We start from the raw sequence: 16,814 nt of genomic DNA, 5'->3' as shown, positions 1-16,814 counted from the left end.
AAATGAATGAGAATGGGCGGAGTCACCAGAAAAGTAGGCGGAGCTAAATTTGCTGCCGCACGCCACACATTTTCTCCCTCTTTCAACTTTTCAAAAGTTGGGAGGTATGCACTCAGGAGGACAGGCAGCAACCAACGGTTGTTTAATATGGCATCCACCATATTGCTGTCTGTCCTCCTGAGTGCCGAGTCGGTCCGTCACTTTCCTCAGCACCAATCTGTGTGTGGGGGAGGGGGTGACTAAGGAAGGATCATTATACTATCTATACACTAGATTAGCATTTTCTTCTTTACTACTGGTGGTACTGTTTGGCCATCAGGTCGCCCATCATTGACGGAGCCTTGCCCAGCTCACTAGCTGATCCGCTCAGCAGCTTCCAGGGCTTAGAGGGAACATTGCTCACAGCCCAGCTAGACTGTCAGGAATGCCCTTCTGACACTGGGCAGACATTGATAACCCCACCGATATCTCCAGCCCGAGGGCACATAACGAGAAAGCCGACTGTGCGCTGAATTCAGCGCACTGTTGGCTTTGTAGCGGTATATAAAACCGCATGTGCCCAAGGACATGAAAGGTCCTCTTTAACCCTTTTAAGGTTGATACGACATTGCAGAAAAGCTACTTTTTTTATTGCAGATTTTGCTGTGGTTTGAGTCACGGTCAAGAGTAGATTTAGTAGAAGGGAGAAGTAAAGGGGCTTCTTTATATTCCCATTCTTTTAGAAGCCACTCTTGGCTTTGGCTGAAAAAAAAAGTTCTTTCACAATTGGAGGTGTTTTAACTCAGACATATGTTGAATTGGACCATATAGAAAAGCTGGGAGATGACTGCACCAACCCAGCGATTTATCCTCCCTAAAATACATCAGTAATAGGAAATATGCTGATGTTGACATGCGGTCTCATTCATATTGTAATTATAGGAACATATACAGATGTAGCAGAGTTATCCCAAACTTCAGATATTGGTTAAACTGCTGCAACGTGATAACGTATCAAATAAGACAAGAAAAACAATGACTTCATTAGTTTTTGTTGTCTTTGATAAGATATCACACCATGGCAGCTTAACCTATTGCAGAAGTTCGGGTAAACTCTGCTACATCTGAACCTCAGAGGTGCAGGAAATTATCTGCTATACAAGATCTAGAGCAACATCTGACGTGATGGATATGTGTGGTCAATGCTTTGTTCCGATGATCTTTTTAAATAGATAAAAAGATATAAAATATAGATAAAATAAGGTAAAACAATCTATGGTTTCCCATATGCTACAAGTACATTCTAATTTCATCATCACATAAAAAACGCACTTGGTTATAAATGTGTTAACATAAATAACATTGTTAAAATAACTTTCCAATCGGTAAAAAATGTAGCAGCAATGATCAATACGTTGGATGAAAACTGTTGGGATAAGAAGGACTATGGAACAAAGTAAAAGTAAAGCAGCAAAAGCGTAAAATAAAACGCGCTATAGCAAAGCAGTAAACGGGGGATCAGTGCAGATTTCTGTCTTGTAGAACACTACTAATGGCTACTAGATGTACTGCAGGAACTTCAAGTCTTCTACTTATAAAAGTGCTTTGAAGCCAAAGGATAAGCCTGCTCCGACTGAGAGTCCCAACGCAAGGAAAAAGGTCATGAGGGCCCCTGTGGTTTCACTCTCGTGTGGCAATACTTTCCTGGAAAGAAACAAATATTGGGTAAGTTGGTGGTTACATGTAAAGAAATAAACATTCTTCTGCAAGTTTCTGCTGTACTCAATTGGGGATAACTAAACCTGTAATTAAATGAGGGTCTGACCACTGGACCCCCCCCCCCCCCCCCCAGCAATCATGAGCGTTAGGCCCGGTTCTCATCTGCATTCGGGAAGTTCATTTGGGGACCCCAGAACCGAAACCTATTCGCATTTAAAAGCGTTACCTTTAGGAAACCTGCAGACCCCATAGAATAGGGGTCTGCACAAAACACGCAGAGAGAAAAGTGCTGCTTGCAGGACGTGTTTCTCTATTTGAATGGAGCAGAAGTTGCACCACTCATTTCTATGGGACTGCCAAAAAGAAGATGAGCACAGAGCTTGGCTATGCCAGGCAGTCGCAAAGAACTGAAAGGAGTGTCGGTGCACAACTACTGTTCTATACAAACTGGAACATATCTCCCGTATTGGGGGGGGGGGGGGGGTCATAGTCGAGATTTTACAGAGTTAAATACTGCTGAACTTCCCTGACGTCAGGACATTTTATTCTTGCGTCCCATTTCCTATAATAGGTCCATGTGCTTTTATTCACAGCATTTTGACACGATTTTGTGTGTGTTGGTGGTCTAAGGTAAAAAGTGTTGAGGCCAGATATTGTTAAAGTTTATAAATTAAAATATAAAAATTTACAATTTTTTTTCTCCAGGATTTTAACTATAGACTTCTCTAGAATGGCAGTAAATATCAAATATAAAATATTAGAAAATAAAAACTGCTGTCAAAGAAAAAATGAAAAAAGCTTGAAATAATAATACAGAGAATGTCATTGAAAGAATTCAGCCAAACACATTTTACATAACCTACAGTCTCGCAGGTGAGGAGTTTGTGACTCTGTCTATTCTACAATAGGATAGGATTAAGAATAAACCAGTACACCGTGAGGTACAACATGAGCTGACCTAGCGGATGGATGTAGGAGCGGAATCCAACTATTTCTTGCCTTGTGTTCGGAGTTAAAAAAATGTTTGATATTACTGTCCCGTACAAGCAAATATTGCTTCAGGTCCTTTATGCAAACATCAGGCCCGTTCTTCTGACCCAAGTCCAATATACACATACATGCCCAACTACATGTACTGAATGCGAGAGGAGAGAAAACAGCAGCCAAAATCTCCATGAAACCCAATTGCCTGATCCGTATCTCATCTGCCATTGAGAAGAGTTAGGAGAACTCCATTCATATTGGATGAGTATCTGAGAGTTTGTCCAATATAGATCTATTGTGTATGGGCTGTCTGACCAATCTCGATAACAATCCGCCATGAACATTATATGTGAGCTGATCAGCTAGGGAGCAGGAATGTCTTCTAACGAGTGGCAAACTCTGAAGAAATTGCATTGTTAGATTAGAAAATCCAGTAATACCACATTGTACTTACTTGGGTGCCAAGCACATGGGGAGGGACACAAAATATCCATTGGTGAGAGAGAAGAAGATCATGAAGATGATAAACCAGGCGTCATTGTGGAAGAAGGAGGTGAGATAGACGCGATCGGTAATGTTACACAGCATAAAGAGAGGTACGAATATAAAGCGGCTTGCTGCGAGTAGGGGGAGATATTTACAATCAGGGCCAGGCTGGGGAAGAGAGAATATACAGTTAGACAAGTGTGAACAGTAACCCATTCTAAGCAGCAACTACCTAGTACATTACTATAACGCAGCCTTCACAGGACACTATTTGGCCATATATTTGGCAATGAAAGCTCATGAGCACGAGCGTACTTACCCTAAATGTGGAGCTGGCTTAAATTCAAGCAAGCACAAAAACATTTAACCCATTAACATCCCTGACATGCAATTTGGAAAACTGTACACCGAACCCTCCCCCAAGCAAGAGTCAGCCAAAGCCATCAATTTCTGTGATGCAAACAAGGACCAATCCTATTCTTCACTTGGAAGATGGGAGCAATGAGAATCGCACTTCCACGGTATGGTCAAATAGAGAGACTTTATTGGCAATGGTTACACAACGCGTTTCGGGCACGTATCCGCCCTTTTTCAAGCGTTAAGTCAGATGCATCTGGCTCCACGGAACAGCAATTTACACTTGAAAAAGGGCGGATAGGATTGGTCCTTGTTTGTGTTATCCATACGCTCCCGGGTGTCGAGGAATCAGCTGCATGCCACTTACAGAGGAACCCTCTATATAACTGGTTCTGACGTCCAACCAGGTGAGACTTTAATATTTTCTCACCCGTTCTGGTCTATTTAATAGAATTATGCTTTGGGGCGCTCCATGTCCTCTCTTTTAAGCCATCAATATCTGTGAGACCTGTAAACAATCTTTTGTGTAATGGGATCTCCCAGAAGAAAGACTGGGGCATCGCAGATACAAACAAGCCAGGTCTTTTGTTCTCACAGGAAATGAGTAGCTGACACAATGGGTCTAGGGGTCTTAATCCCACCTTTCATTTGTGAAAACATGCAAGCTTGGCTAAACAGAAGAGCTGTCTCATGTTTATGGCTTTTGACCAACAACAACTACTGAGCAGTAACTTTAGAAATAGTAACTTGAACTACACAGTGAATTTTGGCCACATGACATTGAAGGGTTTGTACCAAGTTAGGAAGTTATTCCTTATCGATTGGATAAATGATAACTTCATGATCGGTGGGGGACACCTATGATCTGGAAAACGGGGCTGATGGAGCAGCAGACTGAGCTTGTGCCTCGCTGCTCCATTATCTAGAAGAATGCCGGAGACCTCCAGACCGCAGGGCATATGCTCTGTCTGCTGCTCCCTCAGGACAGAAGAATGGGAGAAGCGTCCCAAGTGGAGATACTCATGAAGTTATCCCCGTATCATCTCAAAAGGGGATAAACCCCCTAACTTGGTACAATCCCTTTAAGGTTGCAAATCATGAGCTGCTGGTTGAACCTGAATATTAGTGGGGTTACTGCTGCCTGTTGGGTCATGGTGCCTTGCAGGTGACAACGTGGCTGCTTTCATAACCACTGTCACAATATGAGGGTAAGTTCACACGGGGTTTTTTGGACCGGAACCTGAGGTGGAGGCCGCCTCAGGTTCCAGTCCAAAAACTGGGTAGCCGCGACTGAAAGCTGGTGCACTGCACCGGCATCCAGTTGTGCACTTCGCTCAGGATTAGCCCCAATGAATGGGCCTAGTCAGGAGGAGGGAGAATGAGCATTTCGCTTCTTTTTCTGGGAGCCGGAACAAGCTGGCTCCCGGAAAAAACTCCTGAGCGGCTCCCATTGATTTCAATGGGAGCCGTCTTTTTGGTCAGGATTTTGCGGCAGATACAGCCTCAAAATCCTGACCAAAAAACGCTGTCTGATCTTACCCTAATAGTGAGACATTCGGCTTATATCACACAACTATGTTTGAGTATTTGTCCATAAGCTAACCTTGGTCTTTTTCTCCATTATTATCACAAACAGGATAGACCCAAAGATGTAACATAGGGTTCAATGGTACACACTTACCCACAAGGTTTTGGAAGTAATGCTACGCCCAATCCAGTCCATAATATTGAAAGTCAAAAAGCAGCACACAGGAGTAAAGAAATTGCCTAAAATTTTTAACGCAATAAAAATATCAAGTCAGTATATAAAATGAATAAAAACGAGACTATGAGAGACAAGCAATGAAACTCACGCCAGCTTTCACTTTCCACACCGCTGACAACTTGTGCTGTGATCGCAGGGAATACGGATAGAGTGACCCCAAATGTTATAACAATAGTTAGCGCCATCACCCAGATCTGCAAACACAAGACGACCATTATGACAAACCATTTTTGTGTCAGAGCATTCACATTATGGAAAGCTGCGTCTCAGTACTACATGAGAAAACGTGGTGACAGTTCTGGGATTTTCAGTACATAGCTGTTACCAACTGAAGTCAATATGTCTGACCAGTTTATATCAGGATTTATTAGCAGTAGAAATATCAGAGGTTCCTATTCAAGTGTGTTGCGGTATGTTTTATAACAATATAAAAACAAAAAACTTGAGCCTTCAGTAGTTGATACCTTTTTAATGGCTAACAAATGATGGTAGATTACAACGTTTCGAAGCTCTCGGCTTCTTCCTCAGGTATATCTAAAACAATTTCTGAAGGATGCATATTTACGTACAGAGGGACACATAGGAATAGAATTCTAGGAGGGAGGGTGGAAGAAGGTTACTGGTTATTGTTACATACAAATAAACAATTCATCAGTTCAGAGGATGTCTTTTATGGCTGTTTCAGTTCAGTGATTTCTGTAGGATGCCATGAACCCATGTTTTTAACAATGTAAATCAAAGACTTGGACAAGTGTAACCCCTCTGGGACCCTGACCAATGTCAGGATTAATGGGATATAATGCTGGTTCGGTGCACAGTGACACTTGTGCACCAGGCTGTGCAGGGAACTGCATCTGCCCCCACGTTCTCTTGAATTGAGCCCAGTTGCAGGTGACTGGTGTGCCCCTGTGCAGGGAGAAAACACTATCTATGACAGTGCCACAGAAGAGCTGAAGTCTCTTCATTATCAGCATCTGTGGGGGGTCTCAGAGGTTCTTATATCCCCCCCCCCATCTAAGGCCTGGTTCACATCAGCATTCCATTCGGGAAGTCTGCTTGGGGGCCCCCTGAACGAAACCTAGATGCATTAAAAAGCGGTTAGCTAAGAAACCACACAAATCACTAGAATGGGTCTGTGTGGTTTCCGCACAAAACATGCGGAGAGAAAAGTGCTGCTTACTTTTCTCTCTGCATGATTTGTGCAGACACTGAGTGGAAACCCCATTATAGTCTATGGGGTCCGTGTGGTTTCTTAGCTAACTGCTTTTTCATACGTATAGGTTTCCGTTCAAGGGGGTTCCCAAGCAAACTTCCCGAACGGAATCCCAAATGCAGATGTGAACCGGGGAGGGGGTGATGGTGTACAGTAGCAACATGCCATAACTTAAAGGAGTTTTCTGGGCTTTTAAAATTAATGGCCTAACCTTTGAATAGGCCATCTATTGAATAACGGCAGGGGTCCTACTCCGGTAGCTCCTCTGGATCAGTTCTTTGAAATAGTTTTCACAGGCCACGTCAGGTGTCTTTCACCAGTCACATGGTCTGTTTGCATCTGTCTCATTCAAATAAATAGGGATGAACTGCAATACCAAGCACAGCTGTTGTACAATACACAATGTACAGGGCTGTGCTTGGTTTTCAGCAAAGAGGCTGCAGCTCTTGTCTGAACACTGCGGTCTCTTCAGAGAGCTGATCACGAGGGACCCAGGTGTCAGAACTTCAATAATCTTTAACTGATGGCCTACAAAGAATCGGTGATTAATCTTATCAGCCTAGAAAACATTGAAGCCAAAGCAATGGCTAGATCCTAAGGAAAGGAAAGGCTCAACTTTTTAGTACCGATAAAGTCAATTTCTCTTGACACACAGAAGAATCCACAGAACTGATGCAAATGATAACCAGAGACAAAGAAAACGACAATACACATTCATTCAGATAAATGTAAAAGCGAAAAAACTTTAGTTATGCTGGGTTCACACCTGCGTTTGGGTCTCCGTTCTGAGGTTTCCGTCTTCTGCATGCAGAAGACGGAAACCTGTCAGACCGAGTCCGGCCGTGAACGCTGGTGAGCGTTTTATGCTCTCCCCAGCGAAACCGTTTTTTTAAACCAGACACAAAGTCCTGCATGTCCGACTCTGTGTCCAGTTAAAAAAAACGGTTTCGCCGCGGAGAGCACAAAACGCTCACCGGTGCTCACGGCCGGACATTTTTTTCAAACCCATTCAAATGAATGGGTTTGAAAGAGTCCTGCAGGTTTCCGTCTCCTGCAATAAACTGAAACCTGCAGAACGGAGACCCCGGGCGCAGATGTGAACGAGCCCTTATTGAGGAGCTCAGCAACTTGTGTCAACCTCACAGTATAGGGCAGAAGTCGCTCTTGGCAATTTGTTGCTTCTCGTGGAATTCATCATATATTTCACAATCACTTGTCTGCCAAACATTGCTGCGTATGGGCGAATAAAACTTCCTTTTTTAGTTAGACACAGTGGAGTGCTGACAACTTTATCAGTAACAATACGATGAAACAGTGACACACGAAAAGAGGCCTCATATAAACCAAAACTCATTATAATGCATGACACAGAGCGATCTCAATGTTGGAACAGAACGTTCTTACCTTCCTTAGAACAGTACAGACAGATACACTTTGCTTCTCTTCAGGAACACCTCCAGTCTCTGCTTCTTTTAATAGAAGAACAGCTTTCTTCTGTCCTGTAGCGTCTCCGTTTTCCTCTCCTTATAAGAAAAATCATAATTTACTATTGCTAAACTGTGCCAACAATGCGTCTCTGTAAACGTCAAAGCAATAAATATCGTTCTACCTTGGTGTAACAGCTCAGTTTTAGTCTCAAGCTCGTAAGTCTTTGAACTGCTGGTGTTGGACTTGGAGAGATAGTGCTGAGCAAAGTCCTGAATGAAAGAAATATAGTAAAAACATTATTTATTAAACAGACACCAGGTTAGAAATAAACCGTAATGTGTAGGTTATATTGGCAAAGTGATCCTGTAATCATACATAATCATTGTCATGTTATTGTGCTTTGTATACAGAATTAGGTAGAAATAAATTGCCCAATAATACAAGAAAATACTTGCCACACGATAGAGCAGGAAGTAACAGGCAATGGAGATAAAAGTCCCTACACAAGGAGTGACAAAATATCCCAGGGCTGTAGTGAGGTGATCTGCTCCACCTAGGAGGGATGAAAGGAAGAAAGAATTAAAGAATATTAAGGGATCTTTACTTTAGTCATTTACATACAGTCCTATGAAAAAGTTTGGGCACCCCCTATTAATCTTAATCATTTTTAGTTCTAAATGTTTTGGTGTTTGCAGCAGCCATTTCAGTTTGATCTATCTAATAACTGATGGACACAGTAATATTTCAGGATTGAAATGAGGTTTATTGTACTAACAGAAAATGTGCAATATGCATTAAACCAAAATTTGACCGGTGCAAAAGTATGGGTACCTGAACAGAAAAGTGATATTAATATTTAGTAGATCCTCCTTTTGCCTCTAGTCGCTTCCTGTAGCTTTTAATCAGTCCCTGGATCCTGGATGAAGGTATTTTGAACCATTCCTCTTTACAAAACAATTCAAGTTCAGTTAAGTTTGATGGTCGCCAAGCATAGACAGCCCGCTCTCAAATGATCTGAAAACAAAGATTGTTCAACATAGTTGTTCAGGGGAAGGAGACAAAAAGTTGTCTCAGAGATTTAACCTGTCAGTTTCCACTGTGAGGGACATAGTAAGGAAATGGAAGACCACAGGGACAGTTCTTGTTAAGCCCAGAAGTGGCAGGCCAAGAAAAATATCAGAAAGGCAGAGAAGAAGAATGGTGAGAACAGTCAAGGACAATCCACAGACCACCTCCAAAGAGCTGCAGCATCATCTTGCTGCAGATGGTGTCACTGTGCATCAGTCAACAATAGAGCGCACTTTGCACAAGGAGAAGCTGTATGGGAGAGTGATGAGAAAGAAGCCGTTTCTGCAAGCACGCCACAAACAGAGTCGCCTGAGGTATGCAAATGCACATTTGGACAAGCCAGCTTCATTTTGGAAGAAGGCCCTGTGGACTGATGAAACAAAGATTGAGTTGTTTGGTCATACAAAAAGGCGTTATGCATGGCATCCAAAAAAACCAGCATTACACGAAAAACACTTGCTACCCACTGTAAAATTTGGTGGAGTTTCCATCATGCTTTGGGGCTGTGTGGCCAATGCCGGCACCAGGAATCTTGTTAAAGTTGAGGGTCGCATGGATTCCACTCAGTATCAGCAGATTCTTGAGAATAATGTTCAAGAATCAGTGACGAAGTTGAAGTTACGCCGGGGATGGATATTTCAGCAAGACAATGATCCAAAACACCGCTCCAAATCGACTCAGGTATTCATGCAGAGGAACAATTACAATGTTCTGGAATGGCCATCCCAGTCCCCAGACCTGAATATCATTGAACATCTGTGGGATGATTTGAAGCGGGCTGTCCATGCTCGGCGACCATCAAACTTAACTGAACTTGAATTGTTTTGTAATGAGGAATGGTCCAAAATACCTTCATCCAGGATCCAGGAACTGATTAAAAGCTACAGGAAGCGACTAGAGGCAAAAGGAGGATCTACTAAATATTAATGTCACTTTTCTGTTCAGGTACTCATACTTTTGCACCGGTCAAATTTCGGTTTAATGCATATTGCACATTTTCTGTTAGTACAATAAACCTCATTTCAATCCTGAAATATTACTGTGTCCATCAGTTATTAGATAGATCAAACTGAAATGGCTGCTGCAAACACCAAAACATTTAGAACTAAAAATGATTAAGATTAATAGGGGTGCCCAAACTTTTTCATAGGACTGTAGTAGGGAGTCGAGATCAGAAAAAAAAAAAGTTGGCTGAAAACAGATATTATAACTATAACACATAGGCCAACATGGGAAATGTATGTTTACCAGATTAATAATGTAGAACAATACATATAGAATATATTCCTCAAGATTATCATTAACATCTTTTAGAAAGGGGCAGAACAGTTCATCTATATTACTACTAGACATATGCACCATGGAGAAATACTTTTCAGACCTTTGTTCACTAACTACAGAGTTAACATCCTGGAAATATATCCGCTTAGCCTTCCTGACAAAGGTATACAGAGACAATCCAAACCTCGCCCTTGTGTTTGACAACGAGGACAAACACGTATATAGAAGTCTACGACTATAACGCAAGAAGGAATGAACTCTGGTAACCCCATAAGTGCAGACGACTTAATAGGCAGACGATACCTTACAAAGCTGCACACGAGCGGCTAACACAACTGTAGCCATTATTTCTACACATTGTGAAACGTATCTGAGTGCAAATACAGAGCGGTTTTATTTCAGGTTTGGCTTTAACAATGTTGTTTATTTCAATCTACTTATAGTATTAAAGAAGATTAACGGAAATAACTTCCTAGAGAAAGCTACAACAGTGAATGGAGTTTCTTCTGCATAACCAAGAGCCTAAGATGGCGGCAGAATATACACGAACAGGAAGAAAATAGAGGAAAAAAAACCGGTGGAAACGTATAACTTTTTTTCCGCAAAGCTTTTTGCAGAAAATCTAGAGATTTCCTTTGCAGACTTTCTAATTAAATTATATTTATACAGAAGACGCCAGCCAACTGTTTTTAAAATCGCGACATTTCCACTGCAGATATTTGTCTGCAATGTGTAGATGAGACTAGCAAGAATCCCATCCACGTTGCAGATAGTGTAAAATGCTGCGGTACATGGAACCATGGCCTCACTAAGGGTTAGTTCACATGGGGTTTTTTAGACCGGAACCTGAGGCGGAGGCCACCTCAGTTTCCGGTCCAAAAGTTGAGTAGCTGCGACTGAATTCCGGTGCACTTCTCCGGTATCCAGTCATGCGCTCCACTCCAGATTAGGCCCAATGAATGGACCTAGTCGGGAGTAGGGAGTTTCTTCAGGTCGAATCGTGAGGCGAAATGGCCTGAAGAATGAGCATCTCGCTTCGTTTTCCAGGACCCGGAACAAGCCGGTTCCAAGATAAAACACCTGAACGGTTCCCATTGATTTCAATGGGAGACGTCTTTTTGGTCAGGATTTGGAGGCGAATACGGCCTCAAAATCATGACCAAAAAACGCTGTATGAACTTACCCTAACAGATATTCCTCCTTACTCAGTCATACACTTGCACACTCAACAGATTGGAAGAGGAGTGTGAGGCCTGGCAGTGACTCCTCTCTCCTGAGAACAACAGGATCAGCGGTTGAAGTTCAACATGCCCAATCCTTCTCTACCTGGACACATTGTTGGCCATTCCCGAATGGGAATTCAGTAAACTTTGCTGTAATGTGCATTGTGGGTCTGGCTAATACAAATACAACAGTGAATACATGAAGAAAACATTTTATAGACTTCATCTGGTTATGTCCTACCCCGATTTATATTGTTTGACAGAGGCAGTAAAACTTACTGGACATGGAGAGCAGCATGGCCAGTGCAGCAAAGGTGCCGGCCATCCCCTGACCGCTCAGGAACATGCTGCTGTAGTGCTGAGGGAACAATGTCAACAAGCCAAACAGACTGCCCTGTAGAATGGCACAAAAGGCTGAGGGAAAAAAAAAGGATGGAAGAGTTAGGAAACCTCGATGAATGCCAAAAATATATATAGCAGCATGAATGTCAACATATTGTATTGTCTTGTATTAAAGCCAACAGACTTATAGACAGCTCTACTACTGGCCAAAAGTCAAAAATATTCCTGATAATACATGCAATAAAAAAAAAAATACAGCTGGCTTATATTAAAGAAGCAATTCTTCCCCCATATCTCTCATGTATACATGGAGATATATAGCAACCCATCCATCTCTGGTGGGAGAGGCCGAGGCAATGCTGCCATTATAAATACTGCACACTCCTAACTGTTCCCTCCTATTAACCAAATACCGCTATATTTTTCAGCGCCGTTTAGATTCACAGGAAATTAGACCTGTATCCATACTATTCTACACTTACATAGGACAGAACAGTCTGATGTCAGAGCCTCTTAGGCCAAGTTCGGAGCCTCCGCCAAAAATCCGTAGAGAGAAATGTCCTACACGGAGGACTTTTCTCCCCACCGATTTCACAGAGTCTATAGGGCCCATGGGTAACTGCTATTTTAACAGACGGGTTCTCTGTCGTTTGGGTCCCCTGGCATATCAGAACAACAAAGAGTATGGCGCAAGTGTGAATATAATTACTACATGACCTATGGAAACTTTGCTCGTTTTTTCACTATATCATGGAAATGTGTTATACTTAGAGATGAGCGAACACTGTTCGGATCAGCCGATCCCAACAGCACGCTCCCATAGAAATGAATGGAAGCACCTGTGACGCTGACTTTGTCCGGCGGCCGGCCGGCGTCACAGGTGCTTCCATTAATTTCTATTGGAACGTGCGGTTCGGATCGGCTGATCCGAACAGTGTTCGCTCATCTCTAGTTATACTATCAATCCGTTGAAGCATATTCACATTCTGATGTAGTCACTATACGTCACAGAGCTCCTTTTTCACTACTGAAGCTACTGCATATACACCATGTAGCTTTAACCAAATCGAGAGAATAGTTAAAAGGGTTGTACAGTAACCACTGATTCCCTATCCATAGGATTATGTGTCTGATCAGTAGGGGTCTGACTACCTGGAATTTTTCAAGATTGATGGGGTTCCAGGTCCCACCGTGTCATTAGAAAGGCAGTCACTTATGCTCCATTCAACCCTATGTGACTGTCAAAGATGGCGAACTACAAAGCTCAGCCATCTTCAAGAGTCCTATAGATGAACGATAGTTGTCAGCACGGCAGATATTTTACATCAGAACATTCCTTGCCATAAATCAGTAGGATATATTTTAGCCCTCTCTCATCTCAAGCCTAGAGAGACATCTCAGCCTATGTTTTGGGATCTATTTCAGAGACCCATAAAGCAACTCTCAAGAGCTGAAAGGGAAAAGTGTCCTCCCTCTACCGCCATCCTTCTCCCTCCACACAAATATACGCTGTATAGTGAAGCCATATGAAGCAACTGTGGTTTAGTAAAAAAATAAGAGTTCTATAGTTACCATTTATAAACCAAATAGTGGCCATTGTCAGATTGAAGAACGTCTGAGGCTCCATATCAACTTTAACCAGGACTGCAGTGAAAACGAAGAGGGACAGGATGGCCGTCATACTGCCTGCTATCCGCACTCTTTCTGGGACACTAGGTGAGATGTATAGAATACAAGAAATTAGATTAAAACAGAGTCAGATCCATCATTCTCAGTATCCAAATTATACATATTGCCTGACAGTAACACTAAAAGATAAGTCACAGAAGTTCAAAAGAATTGAAGAATTGTTTTCTGGGATTTTAATATCCTCACAATCAGATGAATGAAGGGACTGATGTGCTCTAGAAGTAGGCACAGCTCCACACACTGTGAAGTGGCCGTAAATGGTACTGCAGTTCAGACTACACGAGGTATGGAGCTGTGCCTGCTTCCAGAATATCAATGCCCTTTCAATCTGCCGATTGCTTCGAGGGAGGTATACCAAAATGATATCAGGAGTGAAATGGAAGGTAAGTAGATTGAATGTGATTTTTTTTATTACAGGATTTATTTATTTTCTTGGTTTCAAAACAGAAACAGTAAATATCTGGGTACATCTTTACGTACCGTTCACACTGAGATGACTACTACAGATGAGCGAACAGTGTTCAGAACAGCCGTTCCGAACAGCACGCTCCCATAGAAATGAATGGACGTAGCCTGCACGCGGGGGGGTTAAGCGACCAGCCGCCGGCAAAGTGTACGTGCCAGCTGCTTCCATTCATTTCTATGGGAGCGTGCTGTTCAGAACGGCTGATCCAAACAGTGTTCGCTCATCTCTAATGACTACCCAAAACTGCAGTGAGAACTGATCTTCAATCTACAGGAATGCCCTCAGCAAAGGGTTAATATACGTCATTGCGGAGGAGTTGAGGGAGCTGGAAACAGGTTTGGGTGGAGTGTCAACAAAGGTACTAAACTCCACCTCCAATTATTACACATTATTTCTAACGCTGGCTTCTTATTTCACATGAGATATTTATGAAGGCGTCAGAGTCGGTGTACAGAAAAAGAAGAGTTGGATTCAGAGTTAGAAGTTTGGCTTGCCAGCCCTGATATGAAAATAAAATGGATTTATGAGATAAAATAAGTTAAAGTCAGGGGATAATAACACTCCTTAGGGAGACTGTGCACCTTCACAGGCGTATGGAGACTTACATGCCATTTTTGCTCCACTGGGGGATTATGGGAAAAATATGCAAATCTGTTTTCCAGGATGTAATTAAAACAGTGCCTGTTTGCTGCCCTCTAGGTGCAGCCCCCTTAACATCATGCATGACAGGGCAGCAAACAGAGGCAATGTTTTCCTAATTACATCCTGGAAAACAGATTTGCATATTTTTCCCATAATCCCCCAGGCAATGGCTTGTAAGTCTCCATACGCCTGTGAAGGTGCACACTCTCCCTAAGGAGTGTTGTTATCCCCAGATTCTGGTCTATAGTCTATCACTCTGCTAAATTAGTACCCCCACTCTCTGCTGAAGAGATCCACCAGATTGAAACAGCGCTGACCACAGCTGGGAATCTGTTTCTTTTGGAATAGAAATACTAGTTTGGCAATAATCCCTGCATTATGTTATTAGGCATGCATAATGTTAAGGGGGCTGCACTTAGAGGGCAGCAACCAGAGACACAGTTTGCCTAATTACATCCTGGAAAACAGATTAGCCTATTTTTCCCATAAAATAAGACATGTTACACATGGAACAAAAATCTGCTCTCAGTTAGAAGATAGTCTTCCCAAAGGGGTTTATTTTGGGACTGTTTCACTGCTGACATAAGACATCAACTGCTTACCATTGGTAGATAAAGGAGTTGAGCAGGGTACAAAGCAATAGTGGCAGCTGGGCTAAGAGCGTCATCCAGTTGTTGAAATTAAACTCATCTTTGCACGGGGCGGTTTCATTGCTTGGTAGGTTAGATGTAGTATGGTTGTCAGAGGAAGGTCCATGCCGTGTGTGTTGTTCCAAGCAAAGACGACTCTGAAAATACTGAAATAAGAAGATGATGTTAAAACAAGTCACAAGTCACACGGTGTACTCACACATGGTAAGGCTAGGGTCACATCTGCTTTGGAGTATCTCTAAGAGACTCTGCTGCAGAGTCCGTCTAAAATCGGCAGAGAGAAAAGTCTATGAGGTCTATGGGGTCCGCAGGTAACCGGGTTTTTTTTTCAGTGGACGGGTTCTCCGTCTTTCACGTTCCCACACGGACCCGAACACTAGTGTGAACCTGGCGTAACGGATACGTTATTTCATTTTATTATTCTCCCTACAATGGCAATATCTTTATCAGCATTGTATAGGGATAAAACTCACACTAGTAATGTAAGGCCTCATGCACATGTATTTTTTAACATCTGTTTGATAACAATGGAACAACTAGTTTCATTGGGTTTTTTTTTTTTTTTAACAAACAGCTAAAACTGGATGTGAAAACGAACACACATCTAGAAAATAGATGAAAAGTATGTGACACACTGGACGTTAAAAACGTACATTCATATCTAATGCTCACGTGCATGAGGCCTAAAAGTGTCTATAGATCAGTAGATTATGTCAGCTGTACCTACCGATTTTGGTGGGGCCAGACAATTAGGTAGGGGGGCACCTGCTTGATAAATTTAGCACCAAATTCCCACACACACATGAAGGGCACACAACAAAAACGCTGTTGAATTTGCACGGGAACAGTCAGCATTTGTCATTGTAGAATTGCAGAGACAAACGCTACCCAGGATGGGGTGTTTTTACCTGGGGCTCACCCTCAGATTTACCTGCAGTCCCCCTGCACATTTCAGACTTTGCAATCCAAAGACTGAATTTTTTTTTCCATAAGGGAGTGCAGACACAATTTGTTTAAAACTCATCTACTACCGTATGCTGCAACAGTAAATCGCCGACAGCAAATTTACAGTGACCAATCCACAGTGTATCCCTGGCCTTCATTCCCGATCTGAAATAGATATATGCCTTATTCTATTAGCATAGACCAGTGGTTCTTAACCGGGGTTCGATCGAACCCTAGGCACGGTTCATTTTGTGTACTAGTAAAAAAAAAAATCATATACCCATGTCTTGAATTTGGAAAAAAATCATATTTGATTTATCACTAAAGCAGGGTTTGGTGAATGTGCCTATGAAACTGGTGGGTTCGTACCTCAAACAAGGTTAAGAACCACTGGCATAGGTATATTTTTTGAATACTTTTAAGAAGCTGGCGTACAAAGGAAATCCACACGTTCGTATCATGACGCTATATAGTTGGACTGGTATCCACGACTTCTCTTCTCTGTATCTCACAATCTGTTATCAGCACCGAGCAGAAGATGGCAATACCCAGAAGTTCCTCTATTATCAGAACCAAC

General features: G+C 42.3%; 1 protein-coding gene across 1 annotated transcript in view; it reads right to left on the bottom strand.

Annotated features, from left to right (window-relative positions):
* Positions 1-1,032: 1,032 nt before the first annotated feature.
* The window catches only part of SLC29A2 (solute carrier family 29 member 2), a 28,223-nt gene continuing 12,441 nt past the window's right edge, over positions 1,033-16,814 (bottom strand). Inside the window, exons 4-13 of the mRNA XM_075281567.1 lie at positions 15,245-15,438; positions 13,418-13,557; positions 11,783-11,917; positions 8,387-8,484; positions 8,113-8,200; positions 7,908-8,026; positions 5,379-5,484; positions 5,207-5,292; positions 3,137-3,336; positions 1,033-1,683 (exon numbers count right to left, since the gene is read on the bottom strand). Coding sequence (XP_075137668.1) covers positions 1,572-1,683; positions 3,137-3,336; positions 5,207-5,292; positions 5,379-5,484; positions 7,908-8,026; positions 8,113-8,200; positions 8,387-8,484; positions 11,783-11,917; positions 13,418-13,557; positions 15,245-15,438 — 1,278 coding nt within the window. The 3' untranslated portion in view covers positions 1,033-1,571. The remainder of the gene's footprint in view (positions 1,684-3,136; positions 3,337-5,206; positions 5,293-5,378; positions 5,485-7,907; positions 8,027-8,112; positions 8,201-8,386; positions 8,485-11,782; positions 11,918-13,417; positions 13,558-15,244; positions 15,439-16,814) is intronic.

The sequence above is a fragment of the Leptodactylus fuscus genome, chromosome 7 (assembly GCF_031893055.1).
Source record: "Leptodactylus fuscus isolate aLepFus1 chromosome 7, aLepFus1.hap2, whole genome shotgun sequence".
Lineage (NCBI taxonomy): Eukaryota > Metazoa > Chordata > Amphibia > Anura > Leptodactylidae > Leptodactylus > Leptodactylus fuscus.
This window is presented reverse-complemented; position numbering and strand designations above follow the sequence as displayed.